Source organism: Bubalus kerabau, chromosome 1 (assembly GCF_029407905.1).
Source record: "Bubalus kerabau isolate K-KA32 ecotype Philippines breed swamp buffalo chromosome 1, PCC_UOA_SB_1v2, whole genome shotgun sequence".
NCBI lineage: Eukaryota > Metazoa > Chordata > Mammalia > Artiodactyla > Bovidae > Bubalus > Bubalus kerabau.
Genome location: NC_073624.1, coordinates 266,238,324 through 266,248,021, shown reverse-complemented (window position 1 = coordinate 266,248,021; position 9,698 = coordinate 266,238,324). Strand labels below are relative to the sequence as shown.

The 9,698-nt window shown below is 39.7% G+C and overlaps 1 protein-coding gene and 1 long non-coding RNA gene across 2 annotated transcripts in view; both read left to right on the top strand.

Annotated features, from left to right (window-relative positions):
• Positions 1 to 231: 231 nt before the first annotated feature.
• The window catches only part of LIX1 (limb and CNS expressed 1), a 53,441-nt gene continuing 43,974 nt past the window's right edge, over positions 232 to 9,698 (top strand). The window contains exon 1 of the mRNA XM_055565396.1: positions 232 to 490. Coding sequence (XP_055421371.1) covers positions 409 to 490 — 82 coding nt within the window. The 5' untranslated portion in view covers positions 232 to 408. The remainder of the gene's footprint in view (positions 491 to 9,698) is intronic.
• LOC129640176 (uncharacterized) lies at positions 1,163 to 5,900 on the top strand. Its single transcript, XR_008708704.1, has 3 exons — positions 1,163 to 1,311; positions 3,560 to 3,763; positions 5,680 to 5,900. It is a non-coding gene; the product is annotated as an uncharacterized LOC129640176 (long non-coding RNA).

Here is a 9,698-nt window from a genome sequence, read left to right as displayed (position 1 = left end):
ATTTACCCGAAGACAGCACATCAGAAGATGAACGACCAAAAGAAATATCGAAGTCGGAAAGCTGCACACCATTCAGGCAGAATCTGGTTGGAGAGTAAGGCTGTTCGCATGATTAGTGAGCTTCCCCAGCTAGCCTGTAGGTGGGTGTGTTTAACAGAAGGAAGCAATGGGAACCCGCCTGTCAGCCAGCCTTTAGAGCTAATTAGCTCAGCATACAACAAAGATAAGTGAGCCTGGGAGGAGGGCCCCCTGAGGGGTCTTTAGATTCTGGGAAATGTCTGATTGGCAGATGTTAAAAGAGATTCTTTGGTAATCCTGTGCATCAATGAGCTGCACAAATTCAGACCAGGGCTGCAAGAATCCAGGCATGAGGGCACTGTGCTGCAGGCTCGCACAGGCAGACACAAGATGGACAGAACCTTGGAATCCCTGAGACACATCATTGCCCAAGTCTTGCCTCACAGAGACCCGGCTCTGGTCTTCAAAGACTGTAAGTACTGCAGGGGAAAAAGGTTTTTTTGACTTTTTTAGAAAATAGTCCTAAATGTCTAGTCACATCTTATTCAAGTATGTTTTCTCCTAAATCTCTGTAGTCGTGTGCTGTGGTCTAAGTGGTATTTAACTTGTTCCTGACTTCAGTCAGGAGAATGATTTCATTTCACCTACGGGTATCAGTCGCTGGGTTATTTTTTTCAATGATACATCTTGCTAACCGTTTAGAAGTCTGTCCTAAAGTCTAAGACTCGCCTCAGACTTGATGAACTTTTCCAGATGCTCTTTAAAATAAATCAAAGCTGATTGGTACTAGGATTAAAACAAAAAATAACTTGAAGACAATATAAAGATATATCCCCTTTTAAACCTGTTTAGTCCTCCATGCCATGTATTAGTTTTGTTAAAAAGGTACTGTGTTTGAAATGTTTTGTTGCAAACAAAAGTTAACAATAAATCACCACTGAGCTCTTAAATTTTGATAACAAATGATAGCACTTTCGTTAAAAGGCCAATAAAATAAGATGTCTTCCCACCTCTGCAGCAACACGTTTCCCCCCCACACACACACAAACTAAACAACTATGCATGGCAGAGTTATTTCAAAATCTTTTTTTAATGATTATGAAAAATAATTCAATCAAGATTTCCAATTCTGGCAATACTATTAAACCATTTGTCATGTAACTTTGTTTCTGGAACCAATTTGATTTCCTGCTGCTGCAAGACAGACTATCTTCGCCTTGTATCTTATCTACAGTGGGGTTCATATTACAAAGGGCTTCTGAAACAGAACTTTGCTATGGAGCTGCCCAAAAGGTAAAATGCATATGGAATTTTTTTTTTTTAACTTCAATAAGTTACAGCTTTCTTCTTTGGGAATCTCATATGTTTGTCTCCATCAAAACATCAATGGTTTGGATTTTTGCTTTCTGATTGCTGAATAATGTTCGTTTCCAGATGTCCTTTTAGTTTATATTTCTCATATGTGTGATGAAGAAATGTTAGGCAATTTTATTCTATAAAATATTCTTCCTAGAAATTAAATTGTAACCAATTTGCCCTCTAAGGCATAAAGTGGAAAATCTGCTCTTTCTTTTTTCTTTCTTCCTTTATTTCTCTCTTGTTCTCTTGGTTTCCTAATTTTCTTGCTTTCTTTTAAATACTATTTTCAAGCATGTGTCAATAGCTGTGTTAGAACTAACAAAAATCTCTCCCCACCCCCTCCCATCTAGCCTGGAATCTATTCAGGTTTGGCATGTTTTTTTAAGTGAAGAGGCAAGGAAAGACTGCATATCATAGCACTGAATTCACTAGTGAAGGGTAAAAGGGCTCTCGACCTAAGGCTTTGGATAAATTGTAGAGGACCAGGGATTTTCCGCTGAGGGTTTGGATAGTGGAAACAGTAAAAAGAAATAGAGGTAAAATGTTTCACTGAGTTCATTGTGAATTTAAGAAACTTCATCTGAAATTATGTGGACCACTTTCTGAATCCAACTAAATCCCGGCAGCTGTTTACAGTTTACCAGAGAAAATAAGATAGAAAAAGGTTAAAATAAAACGTAACTTATGCCCTGTCATCTAGGCCTTTGTGGAAACTCTTTTATGCAGCAAAGAAAAGAAGTGTCACACACTTCGTTTATTAACACTGAACTTAAATTTAATCAGAGAGCACTGCCTGCTTACCCTAGAATGGGCTGCCACTCTGCGACTCTGCTCACAAGGCTGAATAGGCTTGAATTTTAACTACTGAGCCTCTCCCTTCAGGTGTTTCTAATCTGAAAAACGACTAAATGAAAGGAAGCCAAATGGCAGAATTCTGTGCCAGGGGTTTTTATGTTATCGAAACATCCAACCACTCACCATCCTCGTGGAATAAATGGGAACAGGTTCACTTACTTGCTGAGGCAGACTTCACAAGGGCCTATGCCGTGCCTTGGCAAGCTACCATGCACATGCCAGGGTTTAGCACATGGACTCATTTTCTTTGGCACACCCGTAAGTTGCTACCACCGCACGCCTGCTTTACCCAGCCTTTAAAAAGTCACCATCAACCTTGAATAGTAGGTTCTAAGCAGCCTCCTCTCCTCTAGTCACTCCTGGCTCCTTTTCCCCCCACCCCAGGCCAGCCTTTTTCTGCCAGAAGGGAAGAACTGAGCACCTCAGCACATCACTGCCAACTCCATAAGAAAAATTACTACCTTGCTTTCCTGCAAGATGAAAAGCCAGTTCAATGATGTTTGAAACCATACACAGTTGAACAAGGGAGCATAGAAAAATAATAACATTTAAATGTGTTTTTCTAAATTTCTCTTCTGTACATGCAAAGGTAGTTTTTTTTCTCTTTTTATTCTTCTGAAACATAGAATACAAGAGAGGTACATTTGATTAATTTGTTGCCTTCACTTGGCTTTCAATTTTGTATAAAAACAAGCAAAAGTAAATTGAATTTTCTCTTCAAATTGGTCAGGAAAAGTACCCAGAGAGTTTTCTGGTCTGGGACCAATGCACATGGGGATAGTTATATTCATTTAAAGAAATAAAATATGAATGCTTTTCTCAGCCAAGGAGGTCCTCCACGTGGCATTTTTTATTGCACTAAATCTCTAGTTTGTGTTAGGCAAGGTGTTCATCTGACAAAAGTTGTAATTTATTTTCTTTCCTGAAAGGAAATGAATTTCATGACATATTCCCTCTTTCCTCTATTTCAAGTTTCAAATGAAAAACAATGAAAAGAAATTTTAAATGAGGTGGGCTCTCGATTTGTAATTTGTTCATCTAAGCTGGCACGGGACTGTTCTCCACTGCCTGAATGTCTCCACTTTGTAACAGGTATCTCCAGGAGTCTGTACCGCCCAGCAGAATCTCTTTGCAGAGGAAGTAAGGCATACGTCCATGTTGCCTTCCATTCTTGGCCTTGTGCAACATCCAATTTCTTTTCTTGGTCATGCGTCACAACCTAAGATGAGCTATCCGGAAAGCAGCCTTTGTCAGCTTTCTTGAGTTTGTGTGTAAGCTTACTATCTGTTGGCCATAGTTTAACAGATTCTCACATGCTTGCCCAAAGGAAGTCACCACCCCCTGATTTCAAGATGTCTTCACGTTCACATCCTATCCTGTTAACTCTTCAAATTGCAAGAGCATCATAAGCTTATCTGCCATCTTTGGGATCTTTCTTCATGCATCATTAGTAATGCTAGGATGTCAAGTCCTCATCCTGTGATTAAGACACTATGCTGAGACTGTTTATTCTTCACAGCATGTCAATAAGGTAGGTACTATTGTGATTTATAGTGAGAGAAGTGAAGTTGCTGGAGCTTAAGGTGACCTGCTCAAGGCCACACCTAATGAAATGATACAGCCAGGATTCAAATTCTATATTCCAACTTCTCACCTTTAACTGATACAAGACATTGCCTCTCAGAAGAGTTATATTGCCACGTCATTTGTGCTGTCATGGCAGTGTCTGTCAGGAAAACAGAGGTGGGACTGAAATGGACCTTTCTGGATATTTGGAGAGGGTCCATTAAATAAGCCTATCTGAGTGGCAGTGTAACAGGAGAGTGAGAGGGGAAGGGAATTTTTGAAGAGAGAGAACAGTTTACCGAAAGGCAGATCAGGCAATACAAGAACGACACATCAGGGAAGGTGGAGACAAGGCTGCAAAGGCAGGTGGAATCACACTCAAGTGCAGGCAACAGGGAGCTGTTGGAGTTAACAGTGATGCTAGATTAGTTCTGAAAGCATGGGGCATTATGTTGTATTGAGGAAAAGATTGTATTGACATCTGTTGAAGGTACACTTCCTGATATTAAGTTGGGGAGAATTGCAGCTTTTTTACAGCAAGAATCCTTGCTGTAAAAGGATTCTTTTCTTTCTCTTGCCCATTCAGGCAAGATACAAGAGTTGTGAATGTAAACATGCCTATAGGGAGAAACCACTTTCACTAAATAAAGCCAAAATTATGACAAACTTTCTCAAACAGATAGTTACAAACTATCTTAGTTGTCACTGAAACACTGAGAATGTGTTGGTTTCTAGCACTGATTTATAAAGTAATGTGTTAGACTTCACTAATGTTCCCCAAAATTTTGCAATGAAAACAAATTAGGTGGAACCTTTACTACACATTGCACAATGAGAAGAAAACTGTCACATATTTGAAGTTTGTTAACTCTTCCATTTGAGGAGACACTTTTCTGTATGAAAGCTTATATTTATCCCAGTTAGGGGAATACCTCAAAAAGTACATTTTTACCCTTTGGAAAAATTGAACCAGACTATAGACCTATTAAATATCTTAGTAATCATGATTCTGGCTGTATAGAATGCAAGAGAAGAAAAATTCTCAAGAGTCAAGTATTTTCCCCACCCCATGCTTTTTAGCATAGTTATCTGAAATCTATAAATTTGATGATACATTTATGGTTTCTGTATTTCACATAAGGGAATGGAGTAGGAATTGAGAGATGAAGGCATTTGTGCAGTAAAATCCGTCCACGTATTGCATTGCATTCCACCACAGAAAGTATGCTGGAAAGAACATGGTTAAAATGCAAAAAACAAAAACCTCTACTTCTTGCTAGCTCATTTTGGATTAATGACTACATCTTAATTACAATAATTTGAACTCTGATAATTTTAGCATCTAAACTGTGGATGCCTGTTCTACTGAAGAAGCCTATTCAAATGCTGCTGCTGCTGCTAAGTTGCTTCAGTCGTGTCCAACTCTGTGCTACCCCATAGACGGCAGCCCACCAGGCTCCCCCGTCCCTGGAATTCTCTAGGCAAGAACACTGGAGTGGGTTGCCATTGCCTTCTCCAATTCAAATGCTAGTTTTACTTTATTGTAGGATACAACTTTTATTTTGACTTATTTCAAGAGAAAAATGCAGATTTCAGTTCAGCTGTCTGTGGCATAAGCACTGTTCTCCTTTTTTCAGTAAAGATACATTTGGCAGAGTTTAAATACTAATAGTGTCAGAGGAAAATTTTTCAAAATGGAAAAAAAGGAAGAGGCTTCTTGATCACTTAATGGCAACATCTGTCTTAATACATTTATTTCTTAATATATAAATAAGATTTAACAAATCAAAAAGAATATTGATTGACACCAATCCTGTGATCAAGTCTGTTGCTTCTCCATGGTCTGCAGTCTCATCTCACCTTAGGCTTTTTTTTTAACAGTTAAGATTTGTTAGCCTGAGCTCAACTTTAACAACTTCTGAAACTCATGTGTTAAGTTACAGCCCATAATAGGATACAGCTGCACAAGGGTGAGTTTCTAAGTTATGATTTTTCTGTTTAAATGATACGGTTTTACTGATTATGTGCTACAGATTGATTTAAGAAATGTAAGACAACTGTAGAAGCCTTTCATAAAAGAATCTTCTTTATTGAATACATTTCATATTGACATTTTAACCCCAAAGGCTCTTATTCCTTTTCTTCCATGTTCAAATGCTCACATCAGTTTAATCTGTCAAGGTAGTTTTTAAAACTCCTATTTTAAAAGAAAAAGGGGGAAGAAAGAATCCTACTGAAAGTTTAATAATGACAAAATAGGCAATTATTACAGTCCCTGTCGTTTTCTACATTCTCTCTCTGGTGTCCTTGGAATCCTGTTTGCATTATGGTTTCGCTTTGTTTTTCCCTTCCTCTGCGATGATAATCAGTTGATCCCTATTTTGATCCATCCCATTACACAGCTGTGGGAACCCATCATTTAGTCACTACTCCTTTGGCACTTATGGGCTGCATAATGTAGTTTCCATTTTTCTCACAAGGCTCTGCCCCTTGAGTTATAGTTTTGCTGGCATGTTTTTTCCACATGTCAGTTGCGAGTTCCAGGAGGGCAAAGCCATACCTTGCACTTCTGTGTAGCCACCAGAGGCGTCCCTCATGGGGCCAGGCACCTTGCAGGTGTACAACAGACTTTTTTGGTTGCTGATTCACTGGTTTTCTCCCTCTCAAAAAGGAGGAAGATTTTTCCCATTGTCAGGTGAAATATGATGAGATAAATGGTACTGGGACTTACTAAGCCATCATTCACTGACACCTTAATCATAGCCTAATTGCACACAGGGTTCAGTTGACAGTTCTGTGAGACAGGAGGGCGCATCTTCTTCAGAAGAAGAAGGGGTTCTGAAAATAAACACAGCCACCTCAGACGACTTCCCCAGAGCACTGCCTCAGGTTGACCTTGGTATTGTGATATCACTCAGTCATGTCTAACTCTCTGTGACCCTGTGGACTGTAGCCCGCCAGTGTCCTCTTTCCATGAGATTCTCCAGGCAAGAGTACTGGAGTGGGTAGCCATTTCCTTCAGTGGATCTTCCCAACCCAGGAATCGAACCCGGATCTCCTGCATTACAGGCAGATTCGTTACCATCTGAGCCACCCGGGAAGCCCCTGGCCTTGGTAGAGCAACCCAAATTATCCCATATACCACACTGACACAGTGACTCAGATCGCCGGTTCTTATTTTCATTCTCTCAGTCTACCCTCAACTCTGAATCACCAGAGGCTGTGTACATCAAGCTGTTTAGGGCTGAACCCTGTCTGTGCCTTGTACAAAAACCCAGTTAAATAGCTGTGGCAGGGTCATGAATAGCTTTCTTATAATGACTATACCGGGGGAAAGTTCGCGACATACCTAAAGCCACATTTGCACAGATTTGACCATTTTAACAAACGGAACTGGTCGGCAAAGCAACAGTGTTTGCTCTTTTGTTTGTTTTTTGTTTTCTTGGATCATTGATTGTTATCTAAAGTCAACAGTCCTACAAAGTCTCTCTGTTGTTTTTTTTTTAATTGGCATATAATTGCGTTACAATGTTGTGTTAGGTTCTGCTGTATAAGCAAGTGAATCAGCCATGTGTATCCATATAGCCCCACCCACCCCCACCCCACCTATCTAGGTCACCACAGAGCACCGAGCTGAGCTCCCTATGCTATATTGCAGATTCGCTCTAGCTATCTATTTTACACATGGTCGTCTATTTATGTCAAGCCTAATCTACCAATTCATCCTTTCTACGCTCCCTTTCCTTCTCCTGCTGTGTCCACATATCTGTTCTCCATGTCTGTGTCTCTATTCCTGCCCTGGAACTAGGTTCCTCTGTTCTATTTTTCTAGATCCCACATACATGTGTTAATATAGGATATTTGTTTTTCTCTTTCTGACTTACAGTGCAAATGCAATGCCCAGTGGTACACGGGAAAGATATATACTTCCTAGTTGCTTAAATAGATTACATCAGGTTTTAGGTCTATGTAGCTTTTGTGATTGGATGACATCATCTGAACCATGATGTACATGAAAACCACACTTGGGAGTTCAAGTGTTGCCATTTAATGGTGGTATATTTAATGACCTTTTATTTTGTCTTTGTGATTCCATCTTGTTCTTTGATACTCTCTCTCTTAAAAAGTTACCTTCTTAAAAAGTTACCTTGTACTTCCAAAGATTTTTTTTTTTTTTTTAAAGTTTCAGTTAACACAGGAGCCTGGCCTGGAGCTCTGGAGCTCTGGAGCTCCTAGAGGGTCAGCTAGGAGGCGGGAGGGAGGCTCACAAGGGAGGGGATATATATAGATAGATAGATCAGTTCAGTTCAGTTCAGTCACTCAGTCGTGTCCAACTCTTTGCAACCCCATGAATCGCAGCACACCAGGCCTCCCTGTCCATCACCAACTCCCGGAGTTCACTGAGACTCACGTCCATCGAGTCAGTGATGCCATCCAGCCATCTCTTTCTCTGTCATCCCCTTCTCCACCTGCCCTCAATCTTTTCCAGCATCAGGGTCTTTTCCAATCAGTCAGCTCTTTGCATCAGGTGGCCAAAGGGTTGGAGTTTCAGCTTCAACATTAGTCCTCTCAATGAACACCCAGGACTGATCTCCTTTAGGATGGACTGGTTGGATCTCCTTGCAGTCCAAGGGACTCGCAAGAGTCTTCTCCAACACCACAGTTCAAAAGCATCAATTCTTTGGCACTCAGCTTTCTTCACAGTCCAACTCTCACATCCATACATGACCACTGGAAAAACCATAGCCTTGACTAGACAGATAGATAGATACAATTATGACTGATTCATGTTGTTGTGTGTCAGAAACCAACACAACATTGTAAAGCATTTATCATCCAATAAAAAAGTGTTATTTAAATTTCTCCCCTAAATGATTTATAGCTCAATTTTAAATTCTAAAGGTGAAAATTAAAACAAAAAGAATGATGTAATTTTTTTTTTTTTAATTTTGGAGAGTCTTCCAAGACATTACTTTTGTAAAACAACCCAAAGGATTTAATTCCCTTAGAAAACGTGTTCAGGATAGAGAACAGGGACCAGATCGGAAGAAAAGAAAAAGGAAACAAAAGAAGAAATATGATCAGCTGCCCAACTGCTGCAGGAGCTAGGCACTGACTCTGGAGAATAACTAAAAGAAAGCTACTAATGCTGGGAACAAAGCAAGACTCTCGGCTGTCTCATATCTGTGTGTGGTTGTGGCTACCTTTGAGAGAGTGTCTACAGAAAAGAAGACGTGGCCCAAGTTTCTTACATGTTGTACACGACACATAAGCGGTGTCAGCAAGATTCCGTTAGCCTGATCAGAACTTGTCAGAGCCTGAGAATGGTTATAAATGTTTAGACAGCTGGCTCTGCTGGTCACTGTCCTGGTGTTTGCCAAGCCAAACACAAGACCTAAAGGAACCCAATTTTGCATGAATGTCAAATTGGTAAGATGCCTTGAGCTTGCTCCTTAAATTATTTGGAAATCCTTTTCCTGTTTCTCCTCAACAAAACTAGGGGATCACATTTACAAAAACAAGGTATATGTGATTGAATTACTAGAACAGAAAATGCTGTTCATTTGATTTAAAAATATCACCTGCTAAGAGTAATTTATAGTTAAAGATTATGTTAAAACATTACATACCATAAATCCATCAGTTTGGAGGCAGAGAATCGATTTGAAACTATGTTTCTCATCTTGAAAGCCTCTAACTGATTTATCCTAAAATAGTAGCCTTTCCAATTTGTCTTAGTTTTTGGCAAAGGAAATTTTTACCCAGCTAGAATTTTTTCTCATGTAAGGCATAAAAAAATGGGCTCTTTTTTCTGATAGATTTATGACATACTTTTAAGATCCCTTATTGCTGACAAGTGACTGTCTTTCCAGTCAGGACTTACCTCATATTAGGTAATT